The sequence below is a fragment of the Dendrobates tinctorius genome, unplaced genomic scaffold, assembly GCF_039654945.1.
Source record: "Dendrobates tinctorius isolate UK_male_01 unplaced genomic scaffold, ASM3965494v1 ptg000331l, whole genome shotgun sequence".
Taxonomy (NCBI): Eukaryota; Metazoa; Chordata; class Amphibia; order Anura; family Dendrobatidae; genus Dendrobates; species Dendrobates tinctorius.
The window spans coordinates 302,097-326,717 of NW_027361997.1; the positions used below are offsets into that span (position 1 = coordinate 302,097).

The 24,621-nt window shown below is 37.7% G+C and overlaps 1 protein-coding gene across 1 annotated transcript in view; it reads right to left on the reverse strand.

Moving 5' to 3' along the window:
• The window catches only part of LOC141074248 (uncharacterized), a 30,978-nt gene extending 19,784 nt beyond the window's left edge, over positions 1-11,194 (reverse strand). The window contains exons 1-6 of the mRNA XM_073561862.1: positions 11,046-11,194; positions 8,230-8,354; positions 3,278-3,376; positions 3,126-3,207; positions 1,650-1,741; positions 1,413-1,527 (exon numbers count right to left, since the gene is read on the reverse strand). Coding sequence (XP_073417963.1) covers positions 1,413-1,527; positions 1,650-1,741; positions 3,126-3,207; positions 3,278-3,376; positions 8,230-8,307 — 466 coding nt within the window. The 5' untranslated portion in view covers positions 8,308-8,354; positions 11,046-11,194. The remainder of the gene's footprint in view (positions 1-1,412; positions 1,528-1,649; positions 1,742-3,125; positions 3,208-3,277; positions 3,377-8,229; positions 8,355-11,045) is intronic.
• Between the last annotated feature and the right edge of the window lie 13,427 nt (positions 11,195-24,621).

A 24,621-nucleotide genomic window follows, 5' to 3' on the forward strand; every position in this document is an offset into this window, starting at 1 on the left:
CCTGAAGTAATTTTTTTTGTGAAAAAAAATTGTGTTCATTTTTTTTTTTAAAACGTTCAAAAAATTCCTGTGAAGCACCTGAAGGGTTAATAAACTTCTTGAATGTGGTTTTCAGCACCTTGAGGGGTGTAGTTTTTAGAATGGTGTCACTTTTGGGTGTTTTCTATCATATAGACCCCTCAAAGTGGCTTCAAATGTGATGTGGTCCGTAAAAATAAAATGGTGTTGCAAAAATGAGAAATCGCTGGTCAACTTTTAACCCTTATAACTTCCTAACAAAAAAAAATTTTGCTTCCCAAATTGTGCTGATATATGGGAAATGTTACTTATTAAGTTTGTGTGTCGTATCTCTGTGATTTAAGGGCATAAAAATTCAAAGTTGGAAAATTGCGAAATTTTCAACATTTTTGCCAAATTTCCGTTTTTTTCACAAATAAACGCAAGTTATATGAATGAAATTTTATCACTAACATGAAGTACAATATGTCACGAGAAAACAGTGTCAGAATCACCGGGATCCATGGAAGCGTTTCAGAGTTATGACCTCATAAAGGGACAGTGGTCAGAATTGTAAAAATTGGCCCGGTCATGAACGTGCAAACCACCCTTGGGGGTAAAGGGGTTAAATGGGGTCACTTTTGATGGGGTTTCAACTGTTTAGGTATTTTCTGTCACATTGAGGCCCTCAAAGTCACTTCAAATGTGATGTGGTCCCTATAATTTTTTATTTTAAAATTTTGTTGGAAAAATGTGGAAAAAAAAAACAGAAAAACAAAAAAAAAAAAAAAAAAACACAAACTTCTAACGTCCTAACAAAAAAATGTTTAAAAAATTATGTGGATATAAAGTAGACATAATGGAAATGTTATTTATTACCGATTTTGTGTCGTATAACCATCTGATTTAACTGCTTAAAAATGTGAAAATTGCCAGATTTTAATTTTTTGGGTCAAATTTTCAATATTTTAATAAATAGACGCACATCATATTGACCAAAATTTACCACAAACATGAAAAAAAACAAAATCTCAGAGTCACTGGAATATTCTGACGTGTTCCAGAGTTATTACCACATAAAATGACACTGGTCAGAATTGAGAAATATTGGCCTTGTCATGAAGGTGACAGCAGTGTGAAAAGGCTAATAAGGACATGTGCTTGCAGAGAATAAAGGCTGTATGTGCACAGAATGACTGATTATTCTGTGTGCATCATAAATGCACCTTACCTGTCAAAACACGCTAATTAAATGACTGCTAATCAGGAAACATGTAACAGATTGATGTCGCTACTCGCTGGTCACTTAGTGTAAACCTAGGAGCCACTAAAATTTTACGGTCAACAGAAATACTATATTGTATATATGTTTTTCATGAAATTAAAATACTCTTTAATTTGGGATTATTACTTACTTGTAGAGATGTCTATGGGCATTTCCTCCTCCTTACACTGCACATCACCGTTATGGTACAACTCATTATCTTCTGCCTCTATAACTTCAACTTTAATCTGAAACGTTTCTTCTCTCTGATAATCAGGGTCCAATAAAGTGTGACATCATGTAATAAAATAAGATAGAAAACTTTTAGCTTCTCCACACATCTGCACAAGTACAACCAAAGTTCATGGTGACATTCAGCTCTACGTACCTCACAAACTTTTGACTCATTTTGCTCCTCCTCGCTATAATCGGAATAAAGAGGACTGGAAGGTCTTTGTGTGTTTCTGTCACTGGATCCTTCTGTAGGGAACACAAAGACGGACTTATATTCTTTATTTGCAATGTCCAGAAGATAGATTTTTCAATTTTCTGTGAAACCATACACATTAGACGGCTATCTGCTGAATGATGCTTCAGCTAGTAGTCTGGCAGACAAGCCATTTCGGCTGTCTCTCCTAAGCACAGGAGTGCTTGTTTAGTTGAGCGCTCTATGATAGAGCCGGAAACACACATTTCTGCCAGCGGCTTATCTTTGAGAAAACAAAGAGATTGGCAGTTCAAAATTAGGGCCCCGTCACACATAGCGATCTCGCTAGCGAGATCGCTGCAGAGTCACAAGCCGGTATCGCTGATCGCTGCAAGAAACCTCTGGACATTTTTTTCGGCGCTGATCTCCCGCTGGCCAGCACGCATTGCTGCGTGTGACAGGCGGGAGACCAGCGATCAGCTGGTAACTAACGTACACATCGGGTATCCAAGGGACGCGCGTCCTTTGGATACCCGATGTGTACGTTACCAGAGAGTTACAGGTGCCGCCGCCGCCTCAAGCTGGGGACCAGGAGCCCGCGGAGTGTGTACCTTAAAGTTTGCCGCCGCCGCACGCTGGGGACCAGGAGGCAGCAGGACGCCGCCAGGAGAGGCCGGGGATGCAGGCGCGCCCTCTGCTGGTGGAAGACTGGAACAGCAGGCACACTTGTCCGCTGCTCCCGGGCTCGCTCCTCACCTCGGCGTGCTGATCGCTGGTGAAGCTGTCTGTGTGACAGCTCACCAGCGATCACATAGCGACTTACCAGCGATCCTGACACATTGATATCGTTGTCGGGATCGCTGGTAAGTCGCTATGTGTGACTGCAGCTTTAGACATGCCCAATCAACATATCCCCCAACTATCAGTTGGCTGGAAGCCCCATAACACATTAGCCTATCAGTCAAACTTGTCAGTATCGGCGTGTGGTCAACATTCGTCTAGTGTGTATCGGGCCATTAAAACTGCTTTTTCCTTTTTAACAAATAAAGTCTCTTCTTCCGAAGATGGCATGTTGCACGTGTGATGGACTTGGCCCCAGGTCTCGTTTATATACATTGGCTTGAGATGTTTTCCATTTCCCCTTATACAGTAAGAGATCCCTGGGAAGTTCTGTTACACCGCAAATAGCCCATCCTCAGTACAACCTCCTCACTTTCTTCTTCTTAGCACCAAAACAGACAATAGCTTATGCTTGGAAAAAAATAGATCCATACCGTACCCAGAATTTCTATCCTGAATAGATAATTTTAAGACCAATAAACAACTCACTAGTGTCTTAAATGACACTCGGGCTAAAGTCTTCAGGATCGGGGACCCATGGATAACACACACACACACATCTGCATATAACAAATGTCAGTGATATTCTCTTCTTACCTGGTGAAGAGGGGAGCTCGCTAGTCTCCATATCATCCTTTTCCAGATCTGCGAGTTCTTCTGCATATTGCCCAGCAGGAACCTGAGACAACAATAATACAGTGATCCACACGTTCCATGGGGTTACGGTATTATGTCCCGGCAGCGCTCACCTCTCCAGTCAGCAGCTCAATGATCTTGTCAGCGAGTTGCAGGATCTTCTTCTCACGGTGTTCCTCAAGCTGCAGTGATCGAGGCATCTTAATGGGGTTCTAAGGAGTTAAAAGACAGCCACACTTTAAAGAAGCATTCCAGAAAAAAAAAAGATCTTGCATCATTCATTTGTAATGTACATAGCAGAGACTTTAGTTTACTCACAGAACACTTTGTGAATTATCCGCACCATTTTAGTCAATCACTGTACTATGTGACTCGCACTCAGATTTTGTTAACATGTCCAGCTAAAACATACTTTAGGGATGGATCCAGTGTTTAAAAAAAAATTATAATAAATAATATGCTTTACAACTGGAGCAAAAAACAGATGGAAAATCACAAATTTCCATTTTCGAACAAACAGTTTGGTTTTCCTTTTGCATTCATATTTATTCGGTGTCTCTAAACACCTCTAGTGTTCTGGGCATACTCAGTGTTAAAAAAGAATCCAAAATGGATCTGCTAACACATAGGTCCCCAGCCTGTGGCTCATGGCTGTCAGTCAGCTGGGTGCATTAGCCCCAGGTCTAGCAAAAAGTTATGAAGAGAAGGTCTCCAGCTGAGCAGCACAGCACAGAAGAGCAGATCTGGATGCACACATACAAATAGGCGGAAGTTGGAGACAGGATGATTCTGTCAGATGAACGGCTGCTTAAAGCTGGATGCAATAGGGTGGGGAGAATAATAAATGGGGGGTTAGTTACAACTCCTAGACGTTTACTGCCCATAAGGAAGGAGGGCACTTGAAGCAGCATGCAAACACCCCTTAGGCTATGTGCACATGTTCTGAAATGCTGCGGAAGTTTTCGCAGCATTTCTGCAACTCCCTGCTGCGGGTAAAACACATGCAGTATTCGCATGCATTTTCCCGCAAAACACAAGTGTTTTTAGCTTGCAGAATGCTTGCGCTTTTCCAAGTGATTTGAAGCATCGCTTGGAAAGGTGACTGACAGGTTGGTCACACTTGTCAAGCATAGTGCTTAACAAGTGTGACCAACTTTTTACTATTGAGGCTGCCTATGCGGCATCAACAGTAAAAGATAGGATGTTAAAAATAAAAAAAAATTAAAAAAAAAAAAAAAATTAAAATATTGTTATTCTCACCTTCCGACTGCCCCAGCCCTCAGCGACGCTCCCGGCATCTTCTGTTCCCAGTGATGCTTTGCACGAAGGACCTTTGTGACGTCACGCTCGCGAGAGCGCAATGTCATCTCAGGTGATTCGCGCAAAGCATCACTGGGACCGGAAGATGCCGGGAGCGTGACTGAGAGGCGGGAGGACTCCTGGGGCCATCAGAAGGTAAGTATATCCCGATTTTTTTTATTTTAATTTTTTTTTTTTTTTTTTTTACACAGGATTATGGTACCCAAGGCCTGGAGGACAGTCTCCTCTCCTCCAGACCCTGGGTATCATATGCACATGAAGAGCTCACTTCACACATGGTGGGCATAGCCACATGCATAAAGTGAGCTTTTCAATGCAATCCCATGGGTGCGGAATCGCTGCGATTCTGCACAAAGAATGAACATGCCGCAGTTTTTTCCGCTATGTGATTCCACAGCGGTAAAATCCGCAGTATTAGCACAGCAAAGCGGAATCCCATAGGATTGCACGGGATGCATTTTCTTAGCGTTTTCGCAGTGGAAAATTGCCGCAAAAATGCTAAAAAAACGCAACACATGCACACAGCCTTATGTGGCTCTCTAAAGGTTAAAGGTTGGGGATCACAGAGGCAATAAGAAGACATTTTATGAATTCATTGCTCATGTATTGGCGCATTTAATTTCCATTTATGATCCCAAAACAGATCTAAAAAGGAAAACAAATCCTCAACATGTGAAGAAAGATGGACTCTTCCAGACTATATATAAAATACTGTATGACTTGAAATCAGTTTGCCTATATGCACTTCTTTGTCAGCCTTAAAAAGAAATTTGTCAGTAGGATTTCACACTTCAAACTTTTTATATGTAGAAGTCCAACAATACTGTTACATGACCAATCACCTTCCTTCATTACTGAGAATTAAGTGTTGTAAAAATAAATTCAGCACTCCAAAGTCAATGCAAAGGACGTAAAGGTATTTTCTTAGAATAGGTTCATCCACTGTATAAACAGTGCTGAGGTTTCGGCCGGTAACATGGCCTCCATAAGAACAGGGGAACCTTCCGAGAAAAACTGAAACGGCACTAGAGATATGCACTACTGAGGTGGCGCTCTGAGAAATAAGTGTTGCAATTGATATGCAAATAAGGCTGAAGAACTATTTGTAGGTCTGAAGCCTCGGTCACTCCAGCTCTATTCCCCACCCACCCACCCATCTATTCCCCACCTTTTGTTTGACTGACAGCCTCTATGCTGTGTGACTTCAGGCAATCAAGCTGTCAGCATAGCAGGAGGAAGCAGCACTTGGCTGGGAATAGACCTCGAGTGACAAAGGCTTCAGATCTACAAATAGTTCATATCATATTCATATCAATTCAAATGCTGATTTTTCAGTAATGGAGAAATGTGACTGTCCACATTAAGGCATTGCTGGACCGGTCTTTAAAACCGCTACATGCGCATAGTAGTTTGGGGGTGAATCCTGCAGACAGATTCCCAAGAATATAATGTTCAAACAAAGTACAGGAACTCGGTGCATCTTGGGGTAGCCAAACTGTGTGTGCCTGGTCTCAATTTTGTAAGTTAAAACTGTTTAATAAAAAATAATCTGATTTAAAAAAAAATACACTTTCGCACCTGCTTGTTTTCCCTCTTATTTCCACCCTTCTCTGGCTCTATGAAGCCAGAGTGGTCAAAGAAGATGAGGAGTGTAGATAGTGGGAGAACAAGTAGGTGTGAATGTGTACTTAAGTGATTGGCCCCACTATGGTGCACCGAGCACCTGTACTTGATTTGAACAGTTATTGTGTGCTGACAGAGTCCCTTTAACATGACTAACATAGATATACATAGAGAAACTAGATTTGTGTCCTCTTGTGCAATTTGAAGAATTAGAATTTAGGTCAAGTGATGTAGGAAAGGACTAAAATGGAACTAATAAAATAAAGTGGTCAATAAGCAAATTAACATTTTTATAATTTACTTGATCAACATTATAAACTGGTCATACATTAAAGCATTTTCAGCGAGTGCTTCTTTAACCCCTTTAGAATCAACACTCTCGCACCCCTCCAATCTATTCTAAACTCGGCTGCCTGACTAATCTACCTGTCCCCCCGCTATTCCCTGGCCTCCCCCTTCTGTCAATCCCTTCACTGGCTCCCCATTACCCTGAGACTCTTGTTCAAAACCCTAGCCATGACATATAAAGCCATCCACAACCTGAGTCCTCCGTACATCTGTGACCTAGTCTCCCGGTACTTACCTGCACACAACGTCCGATCCTCACAAGATCTCCTTCTCTAATCCCCTCTTATCTCCTCTTCCCACAATCACACACAAAATATCTCCCATGCATCCGCCCTACTATGGAACTCTCTACCCAAACACATCAGACTCTTGCATACTGTGAGAACTTTGAAAAAGGAACCTGAAGGCCTACCTCTTCCGACAAGCCTACAACCTGCAGTAATCACCAAACCGCTACACGACCATCTACCCTCACCTATTGTATTCTCACCCATCCCCTGTAGATTGTGAGCCCTTGCAGACAGGGTCCTCTCTCCTCTGTACCAGTCGTGACTTGTATAGTTTAAGATTATTGTACTTTTATTTATTATGTATACCCCTCCTCACATGTAAAGCTCCATGGAATAAATGCCGCTCTAATAATAAATAGCTATTTTTTGTTTTTATGCTTTCTTTTGTAAAAAAGTTAGTTTTTTTATTTTTCCGTCAACGTAGCCGAATAAAGGATATTTTTTGTAGGACGACTTGTAGTATTGAATGGCAATTAATTTTACCTTACAATATACTGGAAAACGTGCAAAAAGTAATCTGAAGTGGTGAATAAATATGTAATTCCACAACTGTATTCACCGTGCTGTAAAAATGACTCTGCAGCCTGATTCTCCATGTCACCACAAATACAGTGATACCAAAAAAATAACTAAGAAATCAAATATGGATAGATAGGGTGAAAAAAAAAATGTGGGCGATTTACCCAAAACAGTTATAACTAAATAAAAAAAATAATGTGTCTTCATTTTCCCAAGACCCATAGCTTTTCCAATTTTCCTTCAATGAACTTGTATGAGGGCTTGCTTTTACAGATATCATTGTAGGATACATACAACTTATGGACTTTGCAATGCCAAATATGTAATTTTCTCTTTTTTACACTTCGCATTTAGGGAAAAAAGTGAGATTTAAAACTTTTATATTTATTTTTCACTGAATTGTACTTCTTTTTAAGGTTTTCTTTTCACTTATATTTAGTCCCTTTTGGTGACTTGAATATACTGTATATGCAATCATCTGCAATACATTGCATTGAAGTGTGTTGTGAAATAGGCAATCACCTATGACGTCCACCAACAGGTCATCATCGAAGATCTACATATTACAAAGGGACCTTGAGAAGGAGCTTGGCTGCTAGGGCAACAGATCAGCACCCCGCGATTGTGTTACACAGGGTGTTGGTGGTCATGAATAGTGACAGCTGCCACCTTGAAGACTTGTAAATGCCACTGTCAAGAAATGAAACTGATGTGACTGGAGCTTGCTCCTATTGCATCAGCTAGTGTTAGTTGTTGACGATGTAACAAAGCCAATACATGTGCTACATGGATTGTGCTCCGCTCTTGAGCCCTCTCCATACAGTAATAGCACATTGCTGACACACATGTACGGCTGTTGTCGCTAAAGGGTTAATAGTTGCAAAAATTCCAAATCTCTCCTCTCCTGACATTTATTGTTAAAGACAAGTCTGAGGTCATTTGACAACATTTCCAGAATCTCTCACCTCTCCAGTCAGTACATAGATGATCTCCAATGTGATTCTCAATATACTCTCAGCTTTCAGACTCTTGTCTTGGTCCATCTTCAAGTATTTGAAATAAAAAGTTGTGTACAACACACAAGGTCCCGCTACAATACAAATAGAAGGCAAAATGAATACAACAACGTGAACAGATGAGCTACAGAACATTACATTATGTATATTGATATACTCAGTAATTTTTGAGTGCGGAATGTCAGAGGTAATGTGCTGCGCAGCCACACTCCTTGCACTTTATTCTCCAGATTTGGTTCCTTCAGAATCTATAAGTGAAGCATGTTTAAGGCTATGTGCCCACGTAGCGTTTTAGAACGCTCACTAAAAACCGGACTCCTTCCCAGAAATCACGCGTTTTTTTCCGCACGATTTTACCGCGATTATGATCGCGATTTTGCCGCGATTTTCGCGTGCGATATTCAAGCACTTTCCAAGCGATTTGAAGCATCGCTTGGAAAGTGATTGACAGGTTGATCACACTCGTCAAACATAGTGTTTGACAAGTGTGACCAGGTTTTTACTATTGAGGCCGCCTATGCGTCATCAATAGTAAGATAGAATGTTAAAAATGATAAAAAAAAATTAAATCGGGGTATATTTACCTTCCGGCGTCCTGCGCTGCATTCCCGGGCCTCAGCGTTCCCAGCGATGCCTTGCGAGACCTGTGATGACGTAGTCTTGCGTTGCTATAGCGATCTCGCGAGACCACGTCATTACAGGACCTTGCCGCAAGGCATTACTGGGAACGCTAGGCCGGGAATGCAGCGCGGGACGTCGGAAGGTAAATATACCCCGATTTTTTATTCTTTTTTTTTTTTACAGGGGTATGGTACCCAGGGCCTGGAGGACAGTCTCCTCTCCTCCACACCGTGGGTACCAACCGCACATGAGACGCTTAACTTCCCGCATGGTGGGCATAGCCACATGCGGGAAGTAAGCGATTCTCATGCATTCCTATGGGTGCGGAATCGCGGCAATTCTTTGCGATTCCGCACAAAAGAATGAGCATGCTGCGATTTTTTTCCGCGATGCGATTCCGCCGTGGAAAAAAGCGCAGCATTAGCACAGCATGTGCGGAATGCCATAGGAATGCATGGGGGGCGTTCTGTACATGATTTTTAAACGTTTTTGCGCCGAAAATCGCTGCAAAAACGCTTAAAAATCGCTACGTGGGCACACAGCCTTAACGTGTCACTCAAGCTGTGCGGATAACAATAGTGACGCAAAAAGCAAGGACGATTCTGATTTTGCCAAGAATTTGTATGTAATTTAAGGCCCCGTTACACATAACGATGTCCCAGCGATCCCACCAACGATCTGACATGGATGGGATCACTGGGACATAGTTAGCTGATCGCTGGTGAGCTGTCACATAGACAGCCCCTCCAGCGATCAGGACCAGCGAGCAAGCTGGTATCCAAGGTAAACAGTGGGTATCTAAGAGCCGCGGCTCCTGGATACCTGATGATTACATTAGAAACCAGCGTCACTGATCGCTGGTCTCTCGCTGCCACACACAGCGATGCATGCTGGCCAGCGGCAGACCAGCAATCGAAAAAAGGCCCAGGCCGATCGAGGACAATCAGCAATAACCGGCAGGGGGGGCCAGTCACTGATCCCCGTCTCACACAGCGATCTCGCTGGCGAGATCGCTGTGGCGTCACAAAATCACCGATCTCGCTGTGTGTGATGGGGCCTTAAGTCTGTGAGACCCTCATTCTAGCTCTCATAGACTTACATGGAGCGGTGACCTCTGGCTCATCCAGCAAACACTGGAGCAGTCCGGCGGTTCACAAAATGTTGGAGACCAACCGGAGCCATACGGAGAACAGAAGAAAAAGGCGACAGGTAAGTATGACACTAATGGCAGGGAACGTAGATTCCATCAGCAGTGCAGATTTTCCCCCATGTCATATGTGCAGATGCCCCTGGGTGATATGTGCACATGACATCTTTGTCAGGCGAATTAATAGACTTCTGGAAACGCCACTGGGTTTTTTGAAGAATGTGTTTAGCTCTTTTCTGCAAGCTTTTCAACGGTTTTGACTGTCAGTGGCGTCTTATGTTCTCACATTTTTGCAGACTTTTTTTTTTCTATACCCCATTCAACAATTAGGAAATTGCTAGTAGTTTTTAAAGTAAAAAAAAAAAAAAAAAGGCTCAGAAAGACCCCTGGACATCTTTCAGGCCTTTCCACTGACTTCTATTATAAAGTGCGGAGTGTCTTCAGAGCAGAAAGCCGCAGAAGAACGGTCAGCTCACTGCTTGGCGTCTGAGGAAACCGGAAGAGCTTCCAAGATGCTCCAAAGACTGAACATGGGAACAGCATCTCTGGGAGCATTTTTACAGGGTTTTGGCCAGAACTGCCTGAAAAAGAGGTCATGGGCTCATACTCTTAGGCCTCAATCAGACATCAGTGGTTTTTCAAGAAGGCAATAAATGGTCCGAATGTTAGGTGTTTAGCCCGTGTGAAAAATAGCATTTTCTTGTATGGAAAAATTACAAAGCATCTCCTATTCCTACAATGTAACGCACAGGCAGCAGACTGATATGCGAACAGCCGCATAGTTTGTAATGGGGACGTGATCTATCCATGACAAAACCAATACATAAAAAGCGACGTCTGACCGGTCCTAGTTTTGGCTTGACATTGTCCCCAAGGAGGAAGCTCCTGCCACCAGAAAGTCACGGTTTCCAGCAGAAGCTCCACTATCCGGGGCAATGAAACTGCGCCATCCATAACGTTTTCTAAAAGAAAGGCAGCCCACCAGTTGCTCCATTACCTCTCACTGGACGCGAGCCACGAATAAAGAGTTTCTACATCTGCCACACAGGAAATACAGGATTAGCACGGATTAGGGAAGTAGTACACGTACAGCAGGGCATTGTGGGGCGAGGCTACAACAAGATGGCCGCCACGCTCCTTACCCGGCGACCTGCGTGTTAGGAAGGATACAGAGCATCCTCACCCAAGTGTTTCAGCGCAATGTCAATTGCGTCAGACCGAGAGAACGGACAGTATTGGTGCCGGTGTGTTGTGCTGCCAAGAGCCCGGTGACGTCACGGCTGGGACCGGGGTGGGGGGTCACCGTCCTGCAGCAGCAGTCAGCCCCGGAGCAATGGGGGGTGAAAGAGCTCCAGGTGTTCACATGTCTTAGTCTAGGAGACCGTGTGCATATAGGAAACCTGTACAATAATAAAACAGTACACACTGTGCTCTACTCACTGTTCCTGGGTCCAGTGCTCAGTCTCTGCTACAGCTCCCAGGGTCCAGTATTGGCTGTGAGGCTGAGGTCATGTCCAAAGCTATAAGTCACCGCTGTCGCTCTGCCTGTGTTCTCGGGAACGTACTAAAAACACGGACGCTAAGGAATAAAATAGAATTAACGTAACTTACTGTATATTATATTCCCTGTGCTTTATAGGTGGGGAATGAACATGAAATATATGTAGATAATAGGAGAATGAACACATATCCCATATAAACAGGTGTATATTATATTCCCTGTGCTTTATAGGTGGGGAATGAGCATGAAATATATGTAGATAATAGAGGAATGAACACATATCCCATATATACAGGTGTATATTATATTCCCTGTGCTTTATAGGTGAGGAATGAGCATGAAATATATGTAGATAATAGAGGAATGAACACATATCCCATATAAACAGGTGTGTATTATATTCCCTGTGCTTTATAGGTGGGGAATGAGCATGAAATATATGTAGATAATAGAGGAATGAACACATATCCCATATAAACAGGTGTACATTATATTCCCTGTGCTTTATAGGTGAGGAATAAACATGAAATATATGTAGATAATAGAGGAATGAACACATATCCCATATAAACAGGTGTATATTATATTCCCTGTGCTTTATAGGTGGGGAATGAACATGAAATATATGTAGATAATAGAGGAATGAACACATATCCCATATATACAGGTGTATATTATATTCCCTGAGCTTTATAGGTGGGGAATGAGCATGAAATATATGTAGATAATAGAGGAATGAGCACATATCCCATATAAACAGGTGTATATTATATTCCCTGAGCTTTATAGGTGGGGAATGAACATGGAATATATGTAGATAATAGGAGAATGAACACATATCCCATATATACAGGTGTATATTATATTCCCCGTGCTTTATAGGTGGGGAATGAACATGAAATATATGTAGATAGAGGAATGATCACATATCCCATATAAACAGGTGTATATTATATTCCCTGTGCTTTATAGGTGGGGAATGAACATGAAATATATGTAGATAATAGAGTAATGAACACATATCCCATATAAACAGGTGTATATTATATTCCCTGAGCTTTATAGGTGGGGAATGAGCATGAAATATATGTAGATAATAGAGGAATGAGCACATATCCCATATATACAGGTGTATATTATATTCCCTGTGCTTTATAGGTGGGGAATGAACATGGAATATATGTAGATAATAGGGGAATGAACACATATCCCATATAAACAGGTGTATATTATATTCCCAGTGCTTTATGGGTGGGGAATGAACATGAAATATATGTAGATAATAGAGGAATGATCACATATCCCATATAAACAGGTGTATATTATATTCCCTGTGCTTTATAGGTGGGGAATGAACATGAAATATATGTAGATAATAGGAGAATGAACACATATCCCATATAAACATGTGTATATTATATTCCCTGTGCTTTATAGGTGGGGAATGAACATGAAATATATGTAGATAATAGGAGAATGAACACATATCCCATATAAACATGTGTATATTATATTCCCTGTGCTTTATAGGTGGGGAATGAACATGAAATATATGTAGATAATAGGAGAATGAACACATATCCCATATAAACATGTGTATATTATATTCCCTGTGCTTTATAGGTGGGGAATGAACATAAAATATATGTAGATAATAGGAGAATGAACACATATTCCATATAAACAGGTGTATATTATATTCCCTGTGCTTTATAGGTGGGGAATGAACATGAAATATATGTAGAGAATAGGGGCATGAACACATATCCCATATATACAGGTGTATATTATATTCCCTGTGCTTTATAGGTGGGGAATGAACATGAAATATATGTAGATAATAGAGGAATGATCACATATCCCATATAAACAGGTGTATATTATATTCCCTGTGCTTTATAGGTGGGGAATGAACATGAAATATATGTAGAGAATAGGGGCATGAACACATATCCCATATATACAGGTGTATATTATATTCCCTGTGCTTTATAGGTGGGGAATGAACATGAAATATATGTAGATAGAGGAATGAGCACATATCCCATATAAACAGGTGTATATTATATTCCCTGTGCTTTATAGGTGGGGAATGAACATGTAATATATGTAGATAATAGAGGAATGAACACATATCCCATATAAACAGGTGTATATTATATTCCCTGTGCTTTATAGGTGGGGAATGAATATAAAATATATGTAGATAATAGAGGAATGAGCACATATCCCATATAAACAGGTGTATATTATATTCTCTGTGCTTTATAGGTGAGGAATGAACATGAAATATATGTAGATAATAGAGGACTGAACACATCCCATATAAACAGGTGTATATTATATTCCCTGTGCTTTATAGGTGGGGAATGAACATGAAATATATGTAGATAGAGGAATGAGCACATATCCCATATAAACAGGTGTATATTATATTCCCTGTGCTTTATAGGTGGGGAATGAACATGAAATATATGTAGATAATAGAGGAATGAACACATCCCATATAAACAGGTGTATATTATATTCCCTGTGCTTTGTAGGTGGGGAATGAACATGAAATATATGTAGATAGAGGAATGAGCACATATCCCATATAAACAGGTGTATATTATATTCCCTGTGCTTTATAGGTGGGGAATGAACATGAAATATATGTAGATAATAGAGGAATGAACACATCCCATATAAACAGGTGTATATTATATTCCCTGTGCTTTATAGGTGGGGAATGAACATGAAATATATGTAGATAGAGGAATGAGCACATATCCCATATAAACAGGTGTATATTATATTCCCTGTGCTTTATAGATGGAGAATGAACATGAAATATATGTAGATAATAGAGGAATGATCACATATCCCATATAAACAGGTGTATATTATATTCCGTGTGCTTTATAGGTGGGGAATGAACATGTAATACATGTAGATAATAGAGGAATGAACACATATCCCATATAAACAGGTGTATATTATATTCCCTGTGCTTTATAGATGGAGAATGAACATGAAATATATGTAGATAATAGAGGAATGAGCACATATCCCATATAAACAGGTGTATATTATATTCCGTGTGCTTTATAGGTGGGGAATGAACATGAAATATATGTAGATAATAGAGGAATGAGCACATATCCCATATAAACAGGTGTATATTATATTCCCTGTGCTTTATAGGTGGGGAATGAACATGAAATATATGTAGATAGAGGAATGAGCACATATCCCATATAAACAGGTGTATATTATATTCCCTGTGCTTTATAGGTGGGGAATGAACATGAAATATATGTAGATAATAGAGGAATGAACACATATCCCATATAAACAGGTGTATATTATATTCCCTGTGCTTTATAGGTGGGGAATGAACATGAAATATATGTAGATAGAGGAATGAGCACATATCCCATATAAACAGGTGTATATTATATTCCCTGTGCTTTATAGGTGGGGAATGAACATGAAATATATGTAGATAATAGAGGAATGAACACATATCCCATATAAACAGGTGTATATTATATTCCCTGTGCTTTATAGATGGAGAATGAACATGAAATATATGTAGATAATAGAGGAATGATCACATATCCCATATAAACAGGTGTATATTATATTCCGTGTGCTTTATAGGTGGGGAATGAACATGTAATACATGTAGATAATAGAGGAATGAACACATATCCCATATAAACAGGTGTATATTATATTCCCTGTGCTTTATAGATGGAGAATGAACATGAAATATATGTAGATAATAGAGGAATGAGCACATATCCCATATAAACAGGTGTATATTATATTCCGTGTGCTTTATAGGTGGGGAATGAACATGAAATATATGTAGATAATAGAGGAATGAGCACATATCCCATATAAACAGGTGTATATTATATTCCCTGTGCTTTATAGATGGAGAATGAACATGAAATATATGTAGATAATAGAGGAATGAGCACATATCCCATATAAACAGGTGTATATTATATTCTCTGTGCTTTATAGGTGGGGAATGAACATGGAATGTATGTAGATAATAGGGGAATGAACACATATCCCATATAAACAGGTGTATATTATATTCCCTGTGCTTTATAGGTGGGGAATGAACATGGAATATATGTAGATAATAGGGGAATGAACACCTATCCCATATAAACAGGTATATATTATATTCCCTGTGCTTTATAGGTGGGGAATGAACATGGAATATATGTAGATAATAGAGGAATGATCACATATCCCATATATACAGGTGTATATTATATTCCCTGTGCTTTATAGGTGGGGAATGAACATGAAATATATGTAGATAATAGAGGAATGAACACATATCCCATATATACAGGTGTATATTATATTCCCTGAGCTTTATAGGTGGGGAATGAGCATGAAATATATGTAGATAGAGGAATGAACACAGATCCCATATAAACAGGTGTATATTATATTCCCTGAGCTTTGTAGGTGGGGAATGAACATGGAATATATGTAGATAATAGGAGAATGAACACATATCCCATATATACAGGTGTATATTATATTCCCCGTGCTTTATAGGTGGGGAATGAACATGAAATATATGTAGATAGAGGAATGATCACATATCCCATATAAATAGGTGTATATTATATTCCCTGTGCTTTATAGGTGGGGAATGAACATGAAATATATGTAGATAATAGAGTAATGAACACATATCCCATATAAACAGGTGTATATTATATTCCCTGAGCTTTATAGGTGGGGAATGAGCATGAAATATATGTAGATAATAGAGGAATGAGCACATATCCCATATATACAGGTGTATATTATATTCCCTGTGCTTTATAGGTGGGGAATGAACATGGAATATATGTAGATAATAGGGGAATGAACACATATCCCATATAAACAGGTGTATATTATATTCCCAGTGCTTTATGGGTGGGGAATGAACATGAAATATATGTAGATAATAGAGGAATGATCACATATCCCATATAAACAGGTGTATATTATATTCCCTGTGCTTTATAGGTGGGGAATGAACATGAAATATATGTAGATAATAGGAGAATGAACACATATCCCATATAAACATGTGTATATTATATTCCCTGTGCTTTATAGGTGGGGAATGAACATGAAATATATGTAGATAATAGGAGAATGAACACATATCCCATATAAACATGTGTATATTATATTCCCTGTGCTTTATAGGTGGGGAATGAACATGAAATATATGTAGATAATAGGAGAATGAACACATATCCCATATAAACATGTGTATATTATATTCCCTGTGCTTTATAGGTGGGGAATGAACATAAAATATATGTAGATAATAGGAGAATGAACACATATTCCATATAAACAGGTGTATATTATATTCCCTGTGCTTTATAGGTGGGGAATGAACATGAAATATATGTAGAGAATAGGGGCATGAACACATATCCCATATATACAGGTGTATATTATATTCCCTGTGCTTTATAGGTGGGGAATGAACATGAAATATATGTAGATAATAGAGGAATGATCACATATCCCATATAAACAGGTGTATATTATATTCCCTGTGCTTTATAGGTGGGGAATGAACATGAAATATATGTAGAGAATAGGGGCATGAACACATATCCCATATATACAGGTGTATATTATATTCCCTGTGCTTTATAGGTGGGGAATGAACATGAAATATATGTAGATAGAGGAATGAGCACATATCCCATATAAACAGGTGTATATTATATTCCCTGTGCTTTATAGGTGGGGAATGAACATGTAATATATGTAGATAATAGAGGAATGAACACATATCCCATATAAACAGGTGTATATTATATTCCCTGTGCTTTATAGGTGGGGAATGAATATAAAATATATGTAGATAATAGAGGAATGAGCACATATCCCATATAAACAGGTGTATATTATATTCTCTGTGCTTTATAGGTGAGGAATGAACATGAAATATATGTAGATAATAGAGGACTGAACACATCCCATATAAACAGGTGTATATTATATTCCCTGTGCTTTATAGGTGGGGAATGAACATGAAATATATGTAGATAGAGGAATGAGCACATATCCCATATAAACAGGTGTATATTATATTCCCTGTGCTTTATAGGTGGGGAATGAACATGAAATATATGTAGATAATAGAGGAATGAACACATCCCATATAAACAGGTGTATATTATATTCCCTGTGCTTTATAGGTGGGGAATGAACATGAAATATATGTAGATAGAGGAATGAGCACATATCCCATATAAACAGGTGTATATTATATTCCCTGTGCTTTATAGGTGGGGAATGAACATGAAATATATGTAGATAATAGAGGAATGAACACATCCCATATAAACAGGTGTATATTATATTCCCTGTGCTTTATAGGTGGGGAATGAACATGAAATATATGTAGATAGAGGAATGAGCACATATCCCATATAAACAGGTGTATATTATATTCCCTGTGCTTTATAGATGGAGAATGAACATGAAATATATGTAGATAATAGAGGAATGATCACATATCCCATATAAACAGGTGTATATTATATTCCGTGTGCTTTATAGGTGGGGAATGAACATGTAATACATGTAGATAATAGAGGAATGAACACATATCCCATATAAACAGGTGTATATTATATTCCCTGTGCTTTATAGATGGAGAATGAACATGAAATATATGTAGATAATAGAGGAATGAGCACATATCCCATATAAACAGGTGTATATTATATTCCGTGTGCTTTATAGGTGGGGAATGAACATGAAATATATGTAGATAATAGAGGAATGAGCACATATCCCATATAAACAGGTGTATATTATATTCCCTGTGCTTTATAGATGGAGAATGAACATGAAATATATGTAGATAATAGAGGAATGATCACATATCCCATATAAACAGGTGTATATTATATTCCCTGTGCTTTATAGGTGGGGAATGAACATGGAATATATGTAGATAATAGGGGAATGAACACATATCCCATATAAACAGGTGTATATTATATTCCCTGTGCTTTATAGGTGGGGAATGAACATGGAATATATGTAGATAATAGGGGAATGAACACCTATCCCATATAAACAGGTATATATTATATTCCCTGTGCTTTATAGGTGGGGAATGAACATGGAATATATGTAGATAATAGAGGAATGATCACATATCCCATATATACAGGTGTATATTATATTCCCTGTGCTTTATAGGTGGGGAATGAACATGAAATATATGTAGATAATAGAGGAATGAACACATATCCCATATAAACAGGTGTATATTATATTCCCTGTGCTTTATAGGTGGGGAATGAACATGAAATATATGTAGATAATAGAGGAATGAACACATATCCCATATAAACAGGTGTATATTATATTCCCTGTGCTTTATAGGTGGGGAATGAACATGAAATATATGTAGATAGAGGAATGAGCACATATCCCATATAAACAGGTGTATATTATATTCCCTGTGCTTTATAGGTGGGGAATGAACATGAAATATATGTAGATAATAGAGGAATGAACACATATCCCATATAAACAGGTGTATATTATATTCCCTGTGCTTTATAGGTGGGGAATGAACATGAAATATATGTAGATAGAGGAATGAGCACATATCCCATATAAACAGGTGTATATTATATTCCCTGTGCTTTATAGGTGGGGAATGAACATGAAATATATGTAGATAATAGAGGAATGAACACATATCCCATATAAACAGGTGTATATTATATTCCCTGTGCTTTATAGATGGAGAATGAACATGAAATATATGTAGATAATAGAGGAATGATCACATATCCCATATAAACAGGTGTATATTATATTCCGTGTGCTTTATAGGTGGGGAATGAACATGTAATACATGTAGATAATAGAGGAATGAACACATATCCCATATAAACAGGTGTATATTATATTCCCTGTGCTTTATAGATGGAGAATGAACATGAAATATATGTAGATAATAGAGGAATGAGCACATATCCCATATAAACAGGTGTATATTATATTCCGTGTGCTTTATAGGTGGGGAATGAACATGAAATATATGTAGATAATAGAGGAATGAGCACATATCCCATATAAACAGGTGTATATTATATTCCCTGTGCTTTATAGATGGAGAATGAACATGAAATATATGTAGATAATAGAGGAATGATCACATATCCCATATAAACAGGTGTATATTATATTCTCTGTGCTTTATAGGTGGGGAATGAACATGGAATATATGTAGATAATAGGGGAATGAACACATATCCCATATAAACAGGTGTATATTATATTCCCTGTGCTTTATAGGTGGGGAATGAACATGGAATATATGTAGATAATAGGGGAATGAACACCTATCCCATATAAACAGGTATATATTATATTCCCTGTGCTTTATAGGTGGGGAATGAACATGGAATATATGTAGATAATAGAGGAATGATCACATATCCCATATGTACAGGTGTATATTATATTCCCTGTGCTTTATAGGTGGGGAATGAACATGAAATATATGTAGATAATAGAGGAATGAACACATATCCCATATAAACAGGTGTATATTATATTCCCTGTGCTTTATAGGTGGGGAATGAACATGAAATATATGTAGATAATAGAGGAATGAACACATATCCCATATAAACAGGTGTATATTATATTCCCTGTGCTTTATAGGTGGGGAATGAACATGAAATATATGTAGATAGAGGAATGAGCACATATCCCATATAAACAGGTGTATATTATATTCCCTGTGCTTTATAGGTGGGGAATGAACATGAAATATATGTAGATAATAGAGGAATGAACACATATCCCATATAAACAGGTGTATATTATATTCCCTGTGCTTTATAGGTGGGGAATGAACATGAAATATATGTAGATAGAGGAATGAGCACATATCCCATATAAACAGGTGTATATTATATTCCCTGTGCTTTATAGGTGGGGAATGAACATGAAATATATGTAGATAATAGAGGAATGAACACATATCCCATATAAACAGGTGTATATTATATTCCCTGTGCTTTATAGATGGAGAATGAACATGAAATATATGTAGATAATAGAGGAATGATCACATATCCCATATAAACAGGTGTATATTATATTCCGTGTGCTTTATAGGTGGGGAATGAACATGTAATACATGTAGATAATAGAGGAATGAACACATATCCCATATAAACAGGTGTATATTATATTCCCTGTGCTTTATAGATGGAGAATGAACATGAAATATATGTAGATAATAGAGGAATGAGCACATATCCCATATAAACAGGTGTATATTATATTCCGTGTGCTTTATAGGTGGGGAATGAACATGAAATATATGTAGATAATAGAGGAATGAGCACATATCCCATATAAACAGGTGTATATTATATTCCCTGTGCTTTATAGATGGAGAATGAACATGAAATATATGTAGATAATAGAGGAATGATCACATATCCCATATAAACAGGTGTATATTATATTCCCTGTGCTTTATAGGTGGGGAATGAACATGAAATATATGTAGATAGAGGAATGAGCACATATCCCATATAAACAGGTGTATATTATATTCCCTGTGCTTTATAGGTGGGGAATGAACATGAAATATATGTAGATAATAGAGGAATGAACACATATCCCATATAAACAGGTGTATATTATATTCCCTGTGCTTTATAGATGGAGAATGAACATGAAATATATGTAGATAATAGAGGAATGATCACATATCCCATATAAACAGGTGTATATTATATTCCGTGTGCTTTATAGGTGGGGAATGAACATGTAATACATGTAGATAATAGAGGAATGAACACATATCCCATATAAACAGGTGTATATTATATTCCCTGTGCTTTATAGATGGAGAATGAACATGAAATATATGTAGATAATAGAGGAATGAGCACATATCCCATATAAACAGGTGTATATTATATTCCGTGTGCTTTATAGGTGGGGAATGAACATGAAATATATGTAGATAATAGAGGAATGAGCACATATCCCATATAAACAGGTGTATATTATATTCCCTGTGCTTTATAGATGGAGAATGAACATGAAATATATGTAGATAATAGAGGAATGATCACATATCCCATATAAACAGGTGTATATTATATTCTCTGTGCTTTATAGGTGGGGAATGAACATGGAATGTATGTAGATAATAGGGGAATGAACACATATCCCATATAAACAGGTGTATATTATATTCCCTGTGCTTTATAGGTGGGGAATGAACATGGAATATATGTAGATAATAGGGGAATGAACACCTATCCCATATAAACAGGTATATATTATATTCCCTGTGCTTTATAGGTGGGGAATGAACATGGAATATATGTAGATAATAGAGGAATGATCACATATCCCATATATACAGGTGTATATTATATTCCCTGTGCTTTATAGGTGGGGAATGAACATGAAATATATGTAGATAATAGAGGAATGAACACATATCCCATATATACAGGTGTATATTATATTCCCTGAGCTTTATAGGTGGGGAATGAGCATGAAATATATGTAGATAGAGGAATGAACACAGATCCCATATAAACAGGTGTATATTATATTCCCTGAGCTTTGTAGGTGGGGAATGAACATGGAATATATGTAGATAATAGGAGAATGAACACATATCCCATATATACAGGTGTATATTATATTCCCCGTGCTTTATAGGTGGGGAATGAACATGAAATATATGTAGATAGAGGAATGATCACATATCCCATATAAATAGGTGTATATTATATTCCCTGTGCTTTATAGGTGGGGAATGAACATGAAATATATGTAGATAATAGAGTAATGAACACATATCCCATATAAACAGGTGTATATTATATTCCCTGAGCTTTATAGGTGGGGAATGAGCATGAAATATATGTAGATAATAGAGGAATGAGCACATATCCCATATATACAGGTGTATATTATATTCCCTGTGCTTTATAGGTGGGGAATGAACATGGAATATATGTAGATAATAGGGGAATGAACACATATCCCATATAAACAGGTGTATATTATATTCCCAGTGCTTTATGGGTGGGGAATGAACATGAAATATATGTAGATAATAGAGGAATGATCACATATCCCATATAAACAGGTGTATATTATATTCCCTGTGCTTTATAGGTGGGGAATGAACATGAAATATATGTAGATAATAGGAGAATGAACACATATCCCATATAAACATGTGTATATTATATTCCCTGTGCTTTATAGGTGGGGAATGAACATGAAATATATGTAGATAATAGGAGAATGAACACATATCCCATATAAACATGTGTATATTATATTCCCTGTGCTTTATAGGTGGGGAATGAACATGAAATATATGTAGATAATAGGAGAATGAACACATATCCCATATAAACATGTGTATATTATATTCCCTGTGCTTTATAGGTGGGGAATGAACATAAAATATATGTAGATAATAGGAGAATGAACACATATTCCATATAAACAGGTGTATATTATATTCCCTGTGCTTTATAGGTGGGGAATGAACATGAAATATATGTAGAGAATAGGGGCATGAACACATATCCCATATATACAGGTGTATATTATATTCCCTGTGCTTTATAGGTGGGGAATGAACATGAAATATATGTAGATAATAGAGGAATGATCACATATCCCATATAAACAGGTGTATATTATATTCCCTGTGCTTTATAGGTGGGGAATGAACATGAAATATATGTAGAGAATAGGGGCATGAACACATATCCCATATATACAGGTGTATATTATATTCCCTGTGCTTTATAGGTGGGGAATGAACATGAAATATATGTAGATAGAGGAATGAGCACATATCCCATATAAACAGGTGTATATTATATTCCCTGTGCTTTATAGGTGGGGAATGAACATGTAATATATGTAGATAATAGAGGAATGAACACATATCCCATATAAACAGGTGTATATTATATTCCCTGTGCTTTATAGGTGGGGAATGAATATAAAATATATGTAGATAATAGAGGAATGAGCACATATCCCATATAAACAGGTGTATATTATATTCTCTGTGCTTTATAGGTGAGGAATGAACATGAAATATATGTAGATAATAGAGGACTGAACACATCCCATATAAACAGGTGTATATTATATTCCCTGTGCTTTATAGGTGGGGAATGAACATGAAATATATGTAGATAGAGGAATGAGCACATATCCCATATAAACAGGTGTATATTATATTCCCTGTGCTTTATAGGTGGGGAATGAACATGAAATATATGTAGATAATAGAGGAATGAACACATCCCATATAAACAGGTGTATATTATATTCCCTGTGCTTTATAGGTGGGGAATGAACATGAAATATATGTAGATAGAGGAATGAGCACATATCCCATATAAACAGGTGTATATTATATTCCCTGTGCTTTATAGGTGGGGAATGAACATGAAATATATGTAGATAATAGAGGAATGAACACATCCCATATAAACAGGTGTATATTATATTCCCTGTGCTTTATAGGTGGGGAATGAACATGAAATATATGTAGATAGAGGAATGAGCACATATCCCATATAAACAGGTGTATATTATATTCCCTGTGCTTTATAGATGGAGAATGAACATGAAATATATGTAGATAATAGAGGAATGATCACATATCCCATATAAACAGGTGTATATTATATTCCGTGTGCTTTATAGGTGGGGAATGAACATGTAATACATGTAGATAATAGAGGAATGAACACATATCCCATATAAACAGGTGTATATTATATTCCCTGTGCTTTATAGATGGAGAATGAACATGAAATAGATGTAGATAATAGAGGAATGAGCACATATCCCATATAAACAGGTGTATATTATATTCCGTGTGCTTTATAGGTGGGGAATGAACATGAAATATATGTAGATAATAGAGGAATGAGCACATATCCCATATAAACAGGTGTATATTATATTCCCTGTGCTTTATAGATGG